At 39.0% G+C, this 21,223-nt stretch overlaps 1 protein-coding gene across 5 annotated transcripts in view; it reads left to right on the top strand.

The window, feature by feature from the left end:
- The window catches only part of LOC139936721 (E3 ubiquitin-protein ligase MYCBP2-like), a 31,353-nt gene extending 10,834 nt beyond the window's left edge, over positions 1-20,519 (top strand). For 3 of the 5 annotated variants that reach the window (XM_071931616.1, XM_071931617.1, XM_071931618.1), the window contains 4 exons: positions 2,481-2,635; positions 4,739-4,858; positions 5,293-5,400; positions 5,977-9,448. In XM_071931616.1, coding sequence (XP_071787717.1) covers positions 4,802-4,858; positions 5,293-5,400; positions 5,977-6,174 — 363 coding nt within the window. In that variant the 5' untranslated portion in view covers positions 2,481-2,635; positions 4,739-4,801 and the 3' untranslated portion in view covers positions 6,175-9,448. Of the gene's footprint in view, positions 1-2,480; positions 2,636-4,738; positions 4,859-5,292; positions 5,401-5,976; positions 9,449-15,203; positions 15,350-20,373 lie in introns of those variants that run through there. The other 2 variants (XR_011786004.1, XM_071931619.1) reach the window with 2 other exon arrangements.
- The last annotated feature ends 704 nt before the right edge of the window (positions 20,520-21,223 follow it).

A 21,223-nucleotide genomic window follows, 5' to 3' on the forward strand; every position in this document is an offset into this window, starting at 1 on the left:
TTATCCAAAACACTCAATATACATTCATGGTGCTTGTATTCCTTTTCGTTGAGTTAGATTAAAAAACATCTTTAAAAAAAGCTCTGCGTTCTTGATGCAATCACAGACATAAAGAATATATAGACGGACAGTAGGGGGGCGCCGAACTGTAATTTTGTACTTTCTCAAACCATGGGCGAAAGTGTATTTACGTCACGCCTTTTTGCACACTTTGTTACGCCGTGTGCGAGAACTTCAAAGGGAAATTCGCTTAATTTGAAAAGAGATTTTCATGTGTAAAATAATTTGTAAAGAAACAAATCTACAGACAGGAAACCCCCCAGAATAAAATAAATCCATTAAACAATTTTATTTAGGTTAAAAAGAAAGATTTTTGATATCAATTCAAAACACTAAGTGTCAAGAAAGAGAAAGTAAACTTTTCTTAAAAAGTTGCTCTCTACAACCAACCTCCTCAACCATAGAAAAAGTATACATACTTTTTCTATGGTTGAGGAGGGGCCATTTGGTTGTAGAGAGCAACTTTTGGACTACACATGTGTCCATTCTCCATGAGTCAAGGTATCGCCCACAACAGATCACAAAGGATTTAACTCTCAGGAAAAGTTATTTTTACAGCTGGAAAGTCTTTTATGTTTTCAATGCATGAAAGAACAAACTTTCACCTCAGAATGTAATAACATGTCATGAGCATTCCAGGTGACCAAAAAATAAAGCGTTGAACATATTGAGAAGTCAAAAAACCTGCGATGCGACAGAAAAACAATAGTGAGTATCAAGTTTTTAAATGTTTTTTAATTTAACTCAACAAAAGGGAAATAAAAGCATCATGAATGTATTGAGAGTGTGGGATAAGTTTTGATTGTGTACACTGGGATAGTACAAATGAAATTGTAGTTATTGGTGGCTGACGGTCGTAAAACGTCATCTATCAACTCTGACTTTAAAAACATAGCGTTAGGCCCTTCTTGCATTGTTTGTCGCACGCAAAGTATAAACAGGGTACAGGCCTGTAAATTTAAATGATGTCTGTGTGTGTGGCTGGATGGTGCGTTTGTATACTGTGTGATTATGTGCGTTGTGTTTTGTGCGATCACAAGCTGGTCAGCGGTACCTTTGCATGAATCCCCGTGTTATACCAGCAGGGCCTGATGCAACAAATAGGATAAAAAATTAGTTTGTGGTGGGTTCAAACTGAAGAATTGGTGACCTGTTGAATTTGAAATACTTAACGATTTTGGTGGGAGAAAATGTAACGAATTTGCATCCATCGTTCTTGTGAGGTCATGCAAGTAATGGTGGCTTCTTATTGGCCAGCAACTCACCACGCCGCAATGCATTATGCATTTTTCCCACTAAAGTCGTTGGCAAATGTATTGAAAAACATAAGGCCCCCAAAACGAGTTGGTAAAGGCGCTTGCCTTCGCAGCTTCGCCGCTTCGCCGCTCGTGGTGATATTCTTTTTTCGTGCGTTACATTTTTGGGGTTGTGCGTGCCATCCGGTGTGCCATGTGCGCCTTGACTAAAGGCTAACCCTCACATCAAGGACAACACTGTAGTATAATAAATTATACAAACTTGAAAGGCCTCCAGTGCTTTATAGTTATTTGGCATGGTGAGTGTCTCTCTGTGCTTGAGCAACTTTGTGACTGTAAAATATTTCAGTGTTAGTGTATCACAAAGTAATCGGAGTTCCTTATTGACATTCTGCCAAATCTATTCAATTGAGATCTTGCTTTTCAAAGCAAGAAGATGTATCCTACAGCATGTTAGCACACACATACATGTACTTGATTTATTTTATCATTGATCTGCATTGTATTGTATTTTGTCAAGGATTTGTTCACGCATCCTTGACAAGGATGCTGTGAAAACATCTTGCCACAGCCTTATGTTTGTGGCATTATGCAGGCCTGATACTTCTTGGAGGCAAGGAAGGTGATTGCCTCCTACAATGTACGTTCTCCCTTTATGAAAGAGCAATTCATTGGTGCCCTTGCCCTTTCAAAAAACGAAGCATACAAGCATGCATTATGATTTATATTATTTTATTTTAGGCCTGTTCGGTACATAGTAGGCTCCCTACATTGTAGGGTGTCATGGCTGAGTGGATAGGAGCACTGAACTCCAGCTCTGGTGCGCTTGTTCAGCAGAGTGTGGGTTCGATTCCTGGTCAAGAGCAATGACACGTAACTATAGATGCTTCTCTCCACCCAGGGGTAAATGGGTAACTGTGAGAGCAGAGATGGTTCTTGTGATTGATTTAGGCGAGAATCGCATATTAATTTTGCAAAGGATGTATACTCCCCAGGGAGCTGAGATGGTTTAAGAAATGATTTAAAGCCCAGTGACCAGGGGTAATAATGTTGAAAGCGCTTCGAGACGCCCTTCAGATGTGAAAAAACTAGTAAAAACTGGTTATTAGTATTACTATTGTAGTGGATTACCTATAACAAAATAAATTTATCTTTGGTCTGCAGATTTGATGAGTTCCACTTTGGCAAGTTCATCAATATGTATCTCAACCAAGTGTTCTTCTTTGACATCCATCCACCACTTGGCAGGTTATTGAGTGCAGGAGCTGGCTACATGGCTGATACCAATGTCACGTTTCCCTTAGAGAGGATCGGGAACGGTAAGAGAATCATGTTGTTAAGGGTGCGTTTTAATCACCCAAACCAGAAGCATGTTTGAGCTTTGGTCATTGGTTGAGTGTTTTTTCGTGCGTTTGATTGAACCACGGTAACAGTGACAAGGCTGGTCCGACCAAACAGTAACCGACGTAAAAGTAGCTATAAATATAAATATGAATAGTAAACTTGCGGGTACAACCATGAGTAAAGTCTCTTTTGAATGAGTGGTGGCTCTGAAAAGAGCCGGTTTGGTCTTGGCGTTTCAAACAGTATACTCCTGCTCATCTTTCTCCTGAATATGAGCAGAGTATACTTTTTGAATTATCAAGACCAAACCAGCTCTTTTCAGAGCCACCACTCCTTCAAAAGAGATTTTACTCAGGGCTATTCATATTTATAGTAACTCTTATTCTCCACACCATGCAAAGCTTCAAACACCACATAGTAACCAACTTGTTGGCTCGGTTAGGCTTAGTTTCAAGATGGCTGACTCTAAAATTGATTCCAAATTAATTCCTTAAAATAATGGAATACCCTGAATCATAACAACTAAATAATAATTATAAAATCACAAACACTAATTTCCATTAGTTGAATAAAAACAACGTTGTATATTTTAAGAACATAAACCTTTAGAGATGTTACTACAAAACAAACTACATGTTCAGCCAAAATGCATATGTACATGTACATGGACATGTGTACATATGTACATGTATGCACTGCAAAATTGCGGATCCAAAGTGGTTTCCTAATTGTTCACTTGTAATATTTATGACACGAGGCTGTACATGTACATGTATCTGAATTAGAGGGCTATAGCCATGGTCATGACTATTTGACACCTTACCTGATGAACTTTTCATTCCTCAAAAGTTTTTCTGTTGAAGGAACGTGTTTCCTTGGATCAGGCGAGTTGGCCTATGAAAAAGCCTTTGAAACCGTTTGATATAGAATGCATATTGTGAGAAAGATACCTTTAAAAGTAGAATATGACCCACACAAACATGCCTCAAAATTGCATGGTTTTCCTTTTACTTGGCATGCTTGGTTAACGTACATGGCATGCCATTTTGTTCAGTCTAATTTTTTACTCCACTAAATGGCGGACCATTTTAGTTCAGGAAGTAAAAGACAGATCACAACCGGCAATGTTGAGGCATACTTGTGTGGATTATTAAAGGTTACTTTAGGTTTACTTTTTTTAAACAAAAAATGGTTACAACATTTTTCATAGACCAACTCACCAGGGCCTAACTTCATAACGCTGCTTAAAGACAGTGGACACTTTTGGTAATTGTCAAAGACTAGTCTTCATAGTTGGTGTATCTCAGCATATATGCATAAAATAACAAACTTGTGAAAATTTTAGCTCAAGTTGCGAGATAATAATGAAAGAAAAATAGCCTTGTCACACAAAGTTGTGTGCTTTTAGATGGTTGATTTCGAGACCAAGTTTTAAATCTGAGGTCTCGAAATCACATTTGTGGTAATTTACTTCTTTCTCAAATACTATGGCACCACTTCAGAGGGAGCCGTTTCTCACTATGTTTTTTTATACCATCAACCTCTCCCCATTACTTTTCACCAAGAAAGGTTTCATGCCAATAATTATTTCGAGTAATTACCAATAGTGTCCACTGTCTTTAACAATAATTTTGTGCGGTACGCACCAGAGGGTTAGCATGCCTCTTCGGTAGCTTACGGCTAGCAGCGCTATGAAATGGTAATCACGCAGTAAGCACAAAATCGGCCACTAAGCAATGCTATGAAATTAGGCCCTGATCCAGTGCAACATGTCACTTTAACAGCCAACTTTCAAATGTGGGCTAAGATGACCCTTTGACTTGTCCCAGAATTTGCCACAAAGGGTGTATTAGCTCGCTGTAATAAAAGTCGCAGAGTTTGTTTAAAGCTTTAATGGTCCAAAAGAACAGTATTACAGTTTTTCTATTTCTTTCATTGTCTTCGGAATTGAATTGATCCTGTGCAATTGGACAACATTTATTTAACTATTGTTTGAAGTTTGCATGATGTGGATAAATTTAAAGAAACTATAAATACATGATGAACTTAAGGGTATACCCATGTGCAAATCTTTTTAGTGGGAGTGTTGGCTCTGAACAGAGCTGTTGTACTCTGCTCGTCTTCAGGAGAATGGACTACCGATGGTGGTGGGGCTTGTGAGTTGGTTGCTGGCTGGATGTGCAGGTAACCTTATTCCGGTAAGCATAATTTTGCTGGGCTTAGCTATTTTGTTGTGTTTAAACAGCTCTATGAAAATAGTGCTGGTCCAAAGACAGCAATTGAATGTAGTTTTATAAGACATGAAGGTTTGCATGGTGGAATGATAATGAGATATATTTTTGCGGTGACGTGGATAAATCTCTTTTGATAAAAACGCCTTTTGCACATTTGAGAGCAAAATTTGAAAACGACGCATGTATATTCTTTCCCTGATGGCGGGACGAGTATAGAGTCCAACTGTTGAGTCCTCCCATTCCTCTCACAACCGCCATCAATCAAAAGAGATTTATTTAGATGGTATCATCCCAAATATGTTTCATAATTTTAAAAATGCATTTAAAAATGCATTGATGTTATTATGTATTCAATGCATTCAATGTTAATGTTGGTTGTTTCTCCCTGGTTTCTTCAGGCTTATTACGGAGGTGAAGCTCGCTGCGATCAAGAGGTTGGAATACAGGGTGACTATGACCCTACTGAGTTAGTGTGTGGAGCATGCTCAGATGTATCCAGGGCTCAGGTAGGGGGTTTTACACCAAAGTTTTATTTCTTGTTTTTATGTATTGTTTAACCCGGGGAGACCAACACTGCTTTTTTAATGGTGCCCAGTGAGACAATGCATTAAGCACAGACCCGAATAAGGGGAAAATTCCCCCCCCCCCCTCCCCACATACAAATACAAAGACAGCTGTATTGAGCCAAAAGCATGATAAAGAACAATAATTACATAATTGTAGAATTACTGATTACATAGTTAACCATTTCATGGATTATTTATTTGAGTATTAATTTGATCATATGGACACATTTATTGTTCATTCATTTGTGAATGTCAACCACCCCAAAACAAGGTCACAATAGCATCCTCAAGCGTCCTCTTTCCAAATCAGAAAACTGTGGGCGTACAGTCTCTATTTTTTGTGTTACAACTAGTTTTACGTACGACAAATAGAAGAGTTAATACAACATTTAGGGAATTTCACCTAACAAGATATGAACAATTTTAAATAAAACATTTTGCAAACAATGTTTTGTTTATCAAACCAAATTCCTCCTAACTAATGCTCCATCTTTTTTCCAATTTGTTTGACCCCAGATGTGTCCAAAGCATGGGACAGATTTCCTGGAGTACAAGTGCCGCTACTGCCGTTCAGTTGCTGTGTTCTGCTTTGGTCGAACACATTTCTGCAATGCTTGCCACGATGACTTCCAAAGGATCACCAGCATTCCAAAGCCAGATCTTCCTCACTGCCCGGCTGGTAAGAGTGTACTGGGGTTGGATAGGGAAGGATAGGGGGTGGAACATGGGTGATAGTTGAAGTGTTGGTCGCTCCAACCCTTCAACTATGGATCGATAGAGAATTAAGCCTGGTTCATACTTTCTGTGAATGTAAAGCGTTTTTGATGTCTCATGGCTGTTTTTGCACCCAATGTTTCACACTAGTTGAACACAATTCATCTGTTGCGATTAATTTGTTGCAGGAAACATGAACCAGGCTTCATACTTGGGGTGGGGTGGGGTGGATGGATTGATAGGGTTTGAGTTGGACTGAATATTGTTGGGAAAATTTCATGGTACATAAAATTATATGCACTGCATGTATCTGAAATCTGATTGCCTTGTGATTTACTGACATGTCAGCTCAAAGACAAAAAGTTTGCAGCTGCCAACATGTTCCCACATCTTAAGAGCTCATCTGCCATCCTGCCAGCCTAACAGTGGTGGAATCTCTCAAATGCTAGAAGAAAGTTATTGCAAATCATTTCTGAGAAAATAGAATTAGCTGTTGCAAACTGCTTACCAACCCAAAGGATCTGTGGTATAAGTGCAAAAGTTAGTTATTGACCCGACACTTCGAGACAGACTCTCCTAGGGTCAAAACGTCAGACCATTAACTATGTTTTGAAATCATTTTTTTATCAGATGTGTACCAGCAGTCGTTGCATAGCAAACTTGCAATTTGGGGAGTTTTTATATTAATGGACATTTATACAGCTAGCATCTCTCAGTATTGTATTGCAGTAGTTGAGTATATGTCGTGAAAGACTCTCTTAAATGCTTTCTCTGAAGAGGGTAGGCTTAATACTTTTAGTAAGTTATACGCTGTGCTTTTTGTTAAGAGCTTAGTGGAATTAAAAAAAAGTTGTTTCGGGTACCAAGAAAAAGAGTTTAGCTATTTAGTAAAGTGTCCGCACAAAAGAACATTGATAAAAAAAAAACATATAAAAATGATGTTATACAATTGAGCCATGTAAAAACGACTTTTGAGATGGACTACGGCCATATCCGAAACAATGACTTTTGCTACAGCTACGGCTAGAATGCGCACCTCTGCCTATTCTTCAACACTGTCAGCAACACTGATCTAGCCACAGCAGTAGCCAAAGTCACCGTTTTGGACACAGCTTAAGGCTGGACTTTCAAATTAGGATCTGCATGGTGTCACTCGATATTAGTGTGTACAAACTGCTCAATTAGTTCCATTAGAATTAAAGACATTCCTGCCAGAATTTTACGCCAAACCGATTGCTTTTTTTTTTTACATGATGACTACTATGTTTGCTGCATATCAGTCATCGGTACGTTGGAATGATAAATCAGGAATGCGTTAAAATAGGCACTTATACTGTCTGCACAATGTGCTTGATTTACAGCATTCAGAAAGAGTTAGGTTAGGACTAGTCCTTGGAGATATTAAAAACTTAAGGCTAGTCCTAAGTGAGGACGAGTAACTCAACCTATTCTGGAAATAAAAGAAGTCTTAACTTGTGAAATCCACCCCTGGTCACTTAAGACCGGTACAGGTGTAGATACAGAAGGCCGCAAAACAGTTTGTCGATGAACCTTCAGGGAACCATTCCCCACCTATTCACATTGGGGAGGTCGACAAATTTTCATATCTGCACAATTCCAAAGAAAAGCAGCCAAATTTACTAAGTATAGAAAATCTTTGCTTCGCAGATAGACAGGTTACTAGCTCCCTAAAATGCCATGTGATTGTATATTGCTTGTGATCGGTTCCCTGCATACAGTTTCTTAGCGACATTTGTTCCTGCTAAGCACAGTTAACATGTGGATGTGTGTGTTTGTTTGTACATTGATGCCCCTTTCTGTTGGGAGACTATATCTATGTCCTTCTTTATACAAATTGTCGGAAAAATTGCCAGTGTGTAAGTTGTAAGTTGTAAAATGTGGACGTTGTGGTGTGGGAAGTTAAAACAAAAAGCAGGAATTGAGAAAGTGTAAATATTAAATAAACGTACATATAAATGAAAACATTTCAGACAGTGATTTGTTGTATTGTTATTCAGAAAGAGTAGGGTATAGACCTTTATCATGGTGCAGCCATGTTGAAGTTTTCCCCTTGACGTCAATGTAACCAAACTGAGGCTTGGTGAACAAACCAGTCTGGTTCCTATTTGCAAAATTGTTATTATCATTCATAACTGTTATTCGATACAAGAAACATGACCAATATGGAGACAGCATGGTAAAGGTCTATTGTTCTTGGATATACAATTATAAAGCACCACTACATGAAGAACTACATCACACATTCCATCGTCTATAAACAGTTCTGAACAAAATAAACCACTGGAGAAACTGATTGGGTAACTTTGTAACTTTCTAAATGATTTGGGGGTTTGAACAATCATATTTATACACTTCTTGAGTTTGCATGAAGAGCTCGTTAGCTAAACAAATTTATTTGATACAAATCTTTATACTTGGCATGAAGGACAATGTGGTGCAATCATTTCAGTGACTAATTATTCGTAAAATTTGGCCAATCGCAGTCTGGCTAGACGTTGACCTGTAATTAGCTGGACAGGTTTGGACACTGGCCTTTTAGCTCGTTCCACCAGTGATTAAACTATGGTGCAATTCTTATCAAATGTGGGGTTTTATGTTTAAATTTCTGTTTGTGTGTGGGAAGTAATTGGTAACGTGGTCTATCGACTAATCACAGCTGTGTCTCGACTAATCACAGCTGTGTCTTTTGAAGAAACCCAATGATTTTGAGTAAACGTTTACTCATTGTTTATCATCAATCTGGGGAAGGGGAGGGGGAAGATACATGAAAAATAACATGGAAGTCTCTTGTCCCTGAAAAAAGTTTGTGTAATTTATCAATTTCTTCAGGGGCTATGGAAATAATTGTGGCCTTGTGTCTGGTAACCAGTTTCTGTTAAGCTATACTTTTCTGTGCTTAGCAAGTTTTCTTGCTTACAGGCAAAACAAAGAAAGGCTAGATTTGTGAACAAAAATAGTAGGTGCATACATGTACATTTGCGGGTGATGCATCGCCAAAATTGCCAACAATTTTGAGACCGTTAATTGTAAATAGCGCCCTCTGTTGATGGATTATTACAACCAGCCTTCGGATCCTCACAGCAGACAATACATGAGCTTAGATAAATACAAATACTTGGCAAAAACCATTGGATTATATAATAAAGTACCGGTATATTTAGTTGTGACTGTATGCTTAACAGCATTAGTTCCCTAGAAATTAAAGAAGGCAGAATTTTTTAGTGAGATGCATTAAAAACCACAAAAGTTTCATTCCCAGACAATCGTTGGCGTCAAAGATTTTATTTGTTACAAAGTATTACTACTTGAATATACATTCCTTTACTGATACAACATTGTTGTATTTATTTTTAGAAATTAGATAACTTTACTTGCTTTATTATGCCCTTATTGTTGTCTTGTGATGTGGGCAGCCTACCATAATATTGGTTGTCATCTTATTTATTTGGCATAATCAAAACACCAGCGCGTGCATGTTGTACGATTGATACTGGCAATTGAATCGAAATTAAGATTTGTAGGTAAAGAAAAGTAGGTTTACCTTTCCGTTATAGAGGCTTATGTGTGTATTACATGTAATAGGCTATCTCAACATGCCCAATCCTATTCAACATCCAAAAAGCTAACGGACGACATTTTGCACACCTGCACATTCCTTTACATAATTGTTGTTCTAGTATGCAAATCAGGAAAACTTGACATCAAGCCAAAGTTGTTGTCACCCACGTGTGTGTATGAGATGTGACAGCATAAGTGAGCAATGGGCGGGGCTTATTTTCCACTTGCCTTTACTAGGCATTCGATTGGCCGAAATTCGGCATACCAGCGATAACGGAACGGGTTTCCTTTATTTTATGCAAACATGCGGTTTGTCGAATTGCTCATTTTTTGGAAGAGATGCCATTTCTAGAAAAGTGTCAGCACAAAGAGGGTGTGTGTGCTGCAGCTATAGTGCTTTAAACGCACGTGGGTTTGTTTTGGAGAAAGCTGAATTTTTATGTGACTCGGACCCGTCTACCCCCATGTTCGGACTGTTGTTCCACCTTTCCACCACCGGCCAGGGGACATTTTTATTTTCTTTGGAATGAATATGAGGCTCACATTTGGGCGAACATTCTGTGAGTTTGCATCATGAGTTTGCAACCGGCTTTGAGAGTTCTACACGAGGTTTGGCAGTGCCCTTGAGAACTAGGCAACGAACGTCTGCAACTTGAACTTACAAAACAAACTGTCGGCCGACTTCATTGTGGAACTCTTGGCTGTGCGAATTCCACGGAGTTTAGCCTGAAGACTGTAGCCAACAGTTAGACTAACTTCACTGGCCTCATATAGGCCAAGAACCGCAGGATGGGGGCCATCTATTTTCTACTCTTTGGAACAGATTTATTGCTCAAATTTGGGCGACAATTCTGTGTTGAGTTTGCAAACGGCTTTGAGAGTTCTGCAACGTCGTTGTGGAACTCTTGGCTGTGCGAATTCCACGGAGTTTTGCCCGAAGACTGTAGCTGTAGTAATACGACCACTGGCCAGGGGAGCACGGAGACGGACGACATGACCGGGCGGAGACACGAGCATGAAGGGGAGAGAGACACTAAACACACGGCATGCATTCAAACACGCGCATTGCCTCTGGAGGCCGAGACCACAGTCAGCAGTTTCGACAAGACCTCAGTCGTAGTGGGAGCGTTTCAGCAAGGGCAAGTAGTGTTCCTTCATGCGAATTTTCTTTCCAAAGATCAAAAATAGAAATAAACATGAACTTCAAATACTTCAGACATGATCTTTTGGAAGAATTTCAGAGAGGACGGTGATAATTCAGTTTGTCTAATGAGCGATTAGTACTTCAATTAAACTGATTTTTCCTTTGTTCACCGAACTCTTCACACTTGGTATATGAACTCTAATCAAGGAAATGTGGACTAAACTTCTTCTATTGTACTTAACTTTTCAAACCTTGGTAGGCCTTTAATGAACTCTGTGCCTAACCAAGGAAATGTAAACTTAACTTTTTTTTAAACCTTTTTTTGTTGTACTAGACTCTTATGAACTCAAAGTGCCTGAATTTATGAACCTACAAACTCTACTCTGTAACACGCACTGACTATTATCATGTGAAGAGACTTTCTTCAATGAACAAAGTTCAACCCTCACTTGCATGCCGTGTGTCTGCTGTGTTGTCTATGGATTGACTCTGTGTGTGTGTTTTGTCTATGGATATGTGGTGTGTGCTTCGCCAGTGTCTACCAGTCTATGGAAGAGATGAACACATCAGTTGGGTAAGCTCATTCATTTCAAGATTCAATGGATGGAGGTAAGCGAAGAACTAACAATTTCCTCCCAATATTCTCCTCATTTTTTTTCATAAAAAACCCCCAAACATAATATAGGTGCTGGTTGATGTTGGTCAACGTTAATTTACCTTCCTTTGTGATGATGCCACTATGGCATCTAGTTCTAATGGTCTGTCTTGTATTGCATATGGTCGTAGCCAGTGTGCAAACAATAAGTTTTATTTTTGGGCAGAAGTTTTCTTGGGCTGTGAAGGACCAGTGTTTGACATGTTAAGTTTCTTCAATGTAATACTTAAATACTGGCATAATAATAAAAAGCCAAAGAAGTTTTGCATTTTTTTTTATTAATTGTGGAAACACGAACTCCCCACATCATTTCTTTTACCACCTTTGGTATATGAAAATCAATTTTAATGACATCAACAAACATTCTCTTAATTAGGTCTTTGTTTGTTAAAGCTAAATGGTTTTCTCTTCAAACACATATATTAAAAATCTTTACTCGTGGACCTTTGGAAAACTTAGCTACATACATGTACCACATCAAGTAGAACGACTAATCTGAATGCTCTGACATTAACGACCGGATTAATTTAATATAAAATTAGTCTAAAATAGAAACCATCTTAAGTTTGCAAGGAGTAGCAAGAAGTCACATTTATAAGCAGTAAGGGTGCCCTCTATTGTCAGAAAAGTAAATAAATGATTAATAAGTCAGTTCTACCATAAAAATAAACTTGATAAAATTCACTTCAGAGCATATATCATGTATCAGTATGCCTAAGTTTATGAGTCGTGGGAATTGAAATTAGCATCAAACACCTCCTTTATTGTCAAAACTGAAAGAAATAATAATGTTCTGCCATGAGCTCTTAAAAATTTGCTTTATATCTTGTAACCAATGCTTTTGCATCTGTTTTTATGTATTTATCATTGATAAATACTTCAAAAAGTTTGTAATGAGTAGGCTTACTGAGAATATATATGAGCACTCCCTCTATTGTCAAAATGATGAAAGTTCTGCCATAAGAATGAACTTAAGTTAAGTTATAGGCACTGTATGCCTATCATGTATGCTTGCACGCCTGTGTTTATGTAAAGGCTATAAATTTACCTTTTGATAAAATTTAGTCTAGTAGACACAGTTTGTAAAGAGTTGCGGGAAGTAGCGCTAGGAAGACCACGCCCTCTATTGTCAGAGTGACAAATGAATAAAGTTAGGCCGTTTTGTGTCTCTGTTTAGGGTTAACTTGAAAAAGTTTGTAATGAGTTTGTAATGAGTACCTAGAATATCTAACATGAGCACCCCCTCTACTGTCAGAATGATGAAAGTGCTGCCATAAAGAATGAACTTTGTATAAAGTGAAGTTATAGGGCCTTTAGGCCTACCATGTATGCTTAAGAATGAACTTAAGTTAAGTTATAGGCACTGTATGCCTATCATGTATGCTTGCATGCCTTGTTTAATGTAAAGGATATACATTTATCTTTTGATACATTTTAGTCTAGTAGACACAGTTTGTAAAGAGTAGCGGGAAGTAGCGCTAGGATGACCACGCCCTCTATTGCCAGAGTGACAAATGAATAAAGTTAGGCCATTTTGTGTCCGTGTTTAGGGTTAACCTGAAAAAAGTTGTAATGAGTTTGTAAGGAGTACCTGGAATATCTTGAGCACCCCCTCTATTGTCAGAATGACAAAAGTTCTGCCGTAAGAACAAAGTTCTAGGGCCTATATCATGTATGGTTGCACGCCTGTGCTTTGTGTTAAGGCTAACATTTATCTTAGTGATAAAGAATAGTATTATTACTCCAAATTAGGTCATTGAAATTAAATTAATGGTGTATATCGTGTTTACTTGCGTGTCAAAGTTGGTGCAAAGACTAGCTTTTATCTCTCAAAACACACTTAACAAGAGTATTATTACCCAATTAATTAAGTCTAGTTTAATCTAGTAGACACCACCATATTTTGTAATGAGACGTTGGAGTTTGCATGAGCATCAAGCATTAGCCACTCCCTTTCTGCCATGAACTCCTCAAAAATTTGGTTCTAGGGTCATGTATGCTTGTGCATCTGTGCTTATGTTAAGGCTAGTGATTATATTTGATGAATACATCAAAGAGAATACTTAAAAGTTATATAACCTGCAGTACTTGCAGTTTATCCCACATCAATTGATGGAAATATACCACCAGGATTTAAATTGAACACTTGAGTAAATGGGGAATTCCTTAAAGGCAGTGGACACTATTGGTAATTACTCAAAATAATTGTTTGCATAAAACCTTTCTTGGTGACGAGTAATAGGGAGAGGTTGATGGTATAAAACATCGTGAGAAACGGCTCCCTCTGAAGTGAAGTAGTTTTCGAGAAATAAGTAATGTTCCACGAATTTGATTTAGAGACCTCAAATTTATAACTTGAGGTCTCAAAACCAACCTTCTAAACGCACACAACTTGGTGTGACAAGGGTGGCTTTTTCTTCTATTATTATTTTGCAACTTCGATGACCGTTTGAGCTCAAATTTTCACAGGTTTGTTATTTGATGCATATGTTGAGATACACCAACTGTGAAGGCTAGTCTTTGACAATTACTAATAGTGTCCACTGCCAGAGATAGTGAAACAAAGATATTATATTTATTCACCTTACAACAGGGTATACATTATCAAGGGGGCAATTAGTCAATATTATGTTTTGTCTAGTGAAATTATACTACATGTAGGTGGGACTAAGTGTGGTGATGACCCACTAGGCTAGGGTTCACAGTAAACGGCTGTCAAAGCGAGGACAGTGGCTAGCAGTGTTTAGGGGATTCCTACTAGTGGAGCAAGCCCTTGGGATAACAGTCTCTGTGTGTTGGGTTGTTCCTTAACCCAAACAGAGCGAGCTTTCCCTAAACAATCCTCAAGGATCCAATGATCCAATCAAGTCCTCCCTCCTCCAGTCGTCCACTGTTTCTCCTAAATAAAACCAGTAGTTCCTTGGAGTGCATCCCAAGTCTGTCACTTAGATTTGGGCAAAACATGCTCTTTTATATGCTCTACTAAGCCCCTCCCATGATCACTGCTTCATTTACAAAACTCTCCTATTGGCTAAAACAATGTGTAAAGAAAATGGGTAACACAACAAAAAAGTACAGTGACTAAAAGCTTAAACAATACACTCATAAATTCATGACTCTCCAACATGAACCCTGGTCAGTGACTACAACTTTTACAAGTAAACGCATACTCACACACAATATAAAGATACACCATATAGTGTAAAAAGCCCGGTCACACAGGCCCCGATAACGATAACGAGAACGATAACAATAAAAATGCACGCTCGCGATTGGTTGAATTGCTCCACGCAGAATACGCCCACGCTCATTCAACCAATCGAGGGCGTGCATTTTTCTTGTATCGTTTTCGTTCTCGTTATCGGTCCTGTGTGACCGAGCCTTAAACCAGCAACCCCAGTTTGAAAATTTGATACACTGGAAACCATAAATAGCCTTGGGCAAAGAATCACTGTCTGGGGAAAAAGGGTTCTCCCAAGAATGTTTACATTACAATTACCTTAATGACCCATGGGAGTTAAAGGGTCCTAGCTCTGTGGTTAAACCAGTGAGTGGAATCTACATACAAAATTTCATGTGCTCTATGGTTACAACAAACTGATACATGAATGCATAGACTTGGAAAAACAACCATTTCGTTTCACTGTCAAGAGCCAACGATGTAAACAATTCAAGACCCTGATGAATCTCCACAAGTTGGACTCTCTCAATATGATGCAGAAGATGGACTGCAGTAGAGACAACCAAAGTTGATCTCCACTAGTTACCAAAGTCATGGATCTGATTGGAAGGTAAAGTACACCACTCATCAATAGATAATGGATTGCACATGATGTCATTGACCATCAAAAATCGTGCACACGTATAAAGGTATTGACCAAGAGTTGTGTGCATCTCGGACACGTGTGCACTTATCCAGTGTTTATAATTAAGTATTGCGGTTGATGACGCTATGTGCAATCCACCTATAGACCACTCTCAGATGATGTCACTATTTGATCACTCACCATGCTGGAGTACTCTAAATGAATACAACAGTTTTCCTGAATATCTATCAAGTGCAGCTTAGGGTGGCCTCTGCTACAACTTGTACCCATCTATAACTGCATTTGGTAGAGAGCATAACATGAGAGCAAAACTTCAGCTCTAACACCTGCATCATCATCTGTAAGACACCAAAAACACACAATCAGCTCAGCCAGCCTTTTATTCATGATAAAGTCTCTGCTAAAACTCTTTAAAAAAACTGCTTCAGGATTTGATTTTCTTTAATTAAACTGGTGTACATTAAAGCAATTTGGACCTCAAATTTTAATTTCTATTAATTTACTAAATAGAGATATAAACAGTTGGCATGGTTTGTTTTACATCATTTTAGTGGTGACTATGTACTGCGCATTTTAACAAACGTGTGAAATCTTGAATTGATTGTTGACATTCTTTTTTTTTCTCACTTTGTTCTAAACTCAACAAGTTCTGGAAATGAAATGTCCTATGCAAAACTTAACACCTTTTTCAGACTGATTTCCCTGGTCTTATACAAATATTTTTTACTGGTGCTCTAAACTTTGTCGGGTAAGCCCCTGACAAGAGCTATTATCGAACGATCACTCACCCTCTTGTGGTGACATCATGCACCTCGGGCCAGCCCCAAGTGACCCAGTCGTTCCACAAACAGGGCACTTTGGGCTGACTTGGGTGAGCCCCTAGAAACAGTGGTGACGTTAAAGCTTTTTGAACGTACCAGGGGCAGAGCGGGGATCGACCCAGGGAAGGTATCGAAGGCATAGTGTTATTGTAAACAGTACTATTGTGTTTTTAACTACAGTACTAAGTACACTGTACACTCAGTTATGCTGTGCTCTTTGGGCTTAAAACAGTACTGCTACTGTTTATTTATGAAGCGATACAGCGATACATATCCAGAGAAGTGTCAAGATGAGAAGATAAGGCAAGAATAAACAAGAAGACTGGATTGGGCTCACAGTGCATTTATTTTGCACTGGGCTAGCCAGAGGGTCTGTCAAGGAGAGCAGACTAGAGAAGAACTAATGACCGAAAGGGAAAATAGGACATTTATACATTGGTCAGTGCATGGAGGAAGAACAGTGTGACATGGTCATAGGGTACGTTCAGACGTGGGGATAAACCCATTAATCCAAAATTGGTAAACTAACCCTACTTCAGAGATGCCAAGTCCAGAGCCCAGCTATGCGTGAGATTTTTCAAAGCTCAACCCCCCCCCCCACCCTCGAATAAAAAAAATTGCCAGTTTGAGAAGGCCTTTCGATAAAAAAAAATATATATTTTTTTTTATAAAAAAATCAGAAATTTAATTGTGGACAAAAAAGTGTTCCAAAATGCATCAAAAACCTCTTCATAATAATTAAAACTAACATGAGGTACACAGAATATGTTGATGGTTAATGTGGATGTACGATTGTGACAGATTATTTCCGTCAAAACTAAAAAAAAAATGACTAAAAAAGATGTCCAAAATCCTGCGCTCACTTGCTCTGCCTGTTGTGTCTTCGCTAGTGGAGCGCATTTAACAAGTTTGCTAAAACGAATCGGGAAAAACTTGTGCGCAATAAGCGTTTTGCGCTCTGCCGAATTTGTTGAACCTGCTGGAAGAGCAAAAGCGTGCACAATCTACAAATTTGTGCTCTGTTTGTACAAATTTTGTACAAAAAAATAATGATTCTGATAAACTGCGTGCAATCTGAAGATTGTGCAAACATTGTAGATTGCGTTTTTTGTACACACGAGCGTGATTTAGCAATGCATGATGTTAATTTGTATTTTTTTTCCTGGTCTGGCCCCAATGCGTGAGAAAATGGTTGCTGTGCATGTGAGCGTGAGACAGAGCCCAAATGCGTGAGTCTCACACCTAATGCGTGGGACTTGGTAGGTCTGCAATTCAAATGAGACACTACACAACCATACACACACAAATGGGAAACTACACAACCATACACAATTAAGGGGTAACTACACAACCATACACAATTAAGGGGTAACTACACAACCATACAAAAGTCAATGAGAAACTACACAACCATACACAAGTCAATGGGACACATCACAACCATACACAAGTCAATGGGACACTTCACAACCATACACAAGTCAATGGGACACTTCACAACCATACACAAGTCAATGGGAATTAACACAACCATACACCAGTCAATGGGAAACTATACAACTATACACAAGTCAATGGAAAACTACACAACCATACACAAGTCAATGGGAATATACACAACCATACACAAGTCAATGGGACACTTCACAACCATACACAAGTCAATGGGACACTTCACAACCATACACAAGTCAATGGGACACTTCACAACCATGCACAAGTCAATGGGAATTGACACAACCATACACAATTCAATGGGAAATATACAACCATACACAAGTCAATGGGAAACTACACAACCATACACAAGTCAATGGGAATATACACAACCATACACAAGTCAATGGGAAACTTCACAACCATACACAAGTCAATGGGACACTTCACAACCATACACAAGTCAATGGGACACTTCACAACCATACACAAGTCAATGGGAAACTTCACAACCATACACAAGTCAATGGGACACTTCACAACCATACACAAGTCAATGGGAAACTTCACAACCATACACAAGTCAATGGGACACTTCACAACCATACACAAGTCAATGGGCTACTTCACAACCATACACAAGTCAATGGGACACTTCACAACCATACACAAGTCAATGGGAATTGACACAACCTAACACCAGTCAATGGGAAACTATACAACTATACACAAGTCAATGGGAAACTACACAACCATACACAAGTCAATGGGAATATCCACAACCATACACAAGTCAATGGGAATATCCACAACCATACACAAGTCAATGGGACACTTCACAACCATACACAAGTCAATGGGACACTTCACAACCATACACAAGTCAATGGGACACTTCACAACCATACACAAGTCAATGGGAATTGACACAACCATACACCAGTCAATGGGAAACTATACAACTATACACAAGTCAATGGGAAACTACACAACCATACACAAGTCAATGGGAATATACACAACCATACACAAGTCAATGGAAAACTTCACAACCATACACAAGTCAATGGGACACTTCACAACCATACACAAGTCAATGGGACACTTCACAACCATACACAAGTCAATGGGACACTTCACAACCATGCACAAGTCAATGGGAATTGACACAACCATACACCATTCAATGGGAAATATACAACCATACACAAGTCAATGGGAAACTATACAACTATACACAAGTCAATGGGAAACTACACAACCATACACAAGTCAATGGGAATATACACAACCATACACAAGTCAATGGGAAACTACACAACCGTACACAAGTCAATGGGAATATACACAACCATACACAAGTCAATGGGAAACTTCACAACCATACACAAGTCAAATGGGACACTTCACAACCATACACAAGTCAATGGGACACATCACAACCATACACAAGTCAATGGGACACTTCACAACCATGCACAAGTCAATGGGAATTGACACAACCATACACCATTCAATGGGAAATATACAACCATACACAAGTCAATGGGAAACTACACAACTGTACACAAGTCAATGGGAATATACACAACCATACACAATTCCAGAGATGCCAAGTCCAGAGGCCAGCTGTGCGTGAGATTTTTCAAAGCTCAAAGGTTACGTCATCCTTGTGTATGGATCGACAGTGAGTACTAGCGTGTCTGTATGACCAAGCAAAACATCTGTCTCTCGCGTCTCTCTGCTGGCGGCCTTACCTTTATTTAGTCCCTGACAGTGCCGGTCCCCGGTGTTTCCCTTCGTCGAAAAGTTCCAAGTGGACATCGCAAGAGAACAAGTTTTTAGTACCACTTTTTGAAACTAACGCAGGTTTATGACAACGAACATGTTTTGTTTTTAACCAAGAAAGTGGCACATAAACACAGCTAGCTACACACACAGGACCGAGAATTAACACCAAAGTTTGGGTTCGAAAAACTAGGTTGTACTAGTTCCTTCCCTCAACAACTTTATTTAACAGTGATAAGATCAAGCCAAATGTATTGGTACCAGACTAATTTTTGATTGAAAAACACTTTTGTTAAAGTAACATAAGCATGTGTGAAGGCTACGACTTCTCAACTATAGTTGTGAGATATTTCCAATTTAAATTTCACTCTCGAAAATAATTTGAAGTGTGTAATATTTGTTTCTTGATCGAGGACAGGGCGAATCAGAACTTCAGCTGGCACAGAAATGGAATTGCATGCTGTGGCCAAGGATATGAAGTGATTTGGCCGTATTTGTTGGGCTACATGATGACCGTGAGGTCCATATAGCGGATCGAAACCCTTTGGAAAACGCATGCACAATGTAATGAACTGGAACTAGCCATGGGGGTGGGGGGGGGGGGCGCCCCGATGCAAGACCCAATATTCTACCTCATGGGCTAGTTTAGTCCGCTGGATGATGATAAACTTACTGTGAACGCAAGCCCATTTTGGATTAAGTCATTTTTATCTTTTGGACACCTGCGGTGCTTTGAATAAGGGTTAGTTTAACCATGGAGGTAGAAATCTCCATGGTTAAACTCCTCCTCTAAACCTACCAATAAAGGTGGCTAGAAGTCATTAAAATAAAAACACATAAATATTGTCAAATCCCAGACAGCCAGTCTGGACACAGTGATGTTTTTTCTCTTTCTAATCCTGTAGAGTACGTTTCACAAAAAGTGTAGAATTATTGTTTTTTCTTTAGCTTTGTCCGAGATCAAGAGAAGACACAAGATCAAGAGAAGACACCCAGGTAGAAGATCATGAAGTACCAGACTATTTCTCATGGAAGAAGCTAAATCTTGCTCTAACATCTGATGAACTCAAGTGAGTCCAGAAACAAGTCTACAAGTGAGTCATAATTTTAATGTAAATGTTTTACTTAAAATCTTCTGGCGGAGATCTTAACCCAAGTTCGTAGTCAGAAGTTGGAATCCATTGAAGGCTGCAGTCATGAGGTTTCATACTTAAAGCGGGCCCGGACCCCATGCTATAAATGGTATGTCCCCCCAGAGTAAAGAAGAATTGACGCCCCTGGTTTGTTGGAACATAGCTGTCGATGCTGTTTAAAAAAGAAAAACTTTTGTAGAATATTTAGTGCTGTATTTCCTTTTTGTTTTTGTTAAATGAAATGCAATATGGGGTTACTATTTTTTTAAATTGCTGAAACTATCCCGCCTCCAAAAGGTTCATTTAAGTGCCAAATAATAGCTCAGAATAAACGACTAGAGCATCTAGGAGCCCAACAAAAACTGGGGCCCTTAAACGGGCTGCGGACCCCACGCCATGGTATGGCATACCGTGTCTCTGGCAAAACCCAGCACCCCTTGGAATAAAGTGCTCTTGTGGGCCCGGAGGTTTCATACCTCACCCTGAGGAAAATCATGTTTTTCCCTGACAGCTTACCTGTCTTGCATCAAGTAAAGCCTTTTAGGAGACAAATGTTCTGGTGAGTGTCGTGGCTGAGCGGTTAATAGCACCGAATTCAAACTCTGGTGTTTCTCAACAGCAGAGTGTGGGTTCGACTCCCCAGCCGTGACACTTGTGTCCTTAAG

Source organism: Asterias amurensis, chromosome 4, assembly GCF_032118995.1.
Source record: "Asterias amurensis chromosome 4, ASM3211899v1".
In the NCBI taxonomy this organism is placed as follows: Eukaryota; Metazoa; Echinodermata; class Asteroidea; order Forcipulatida; family Asteriidae; genus Asterias; species Asterias amurensis.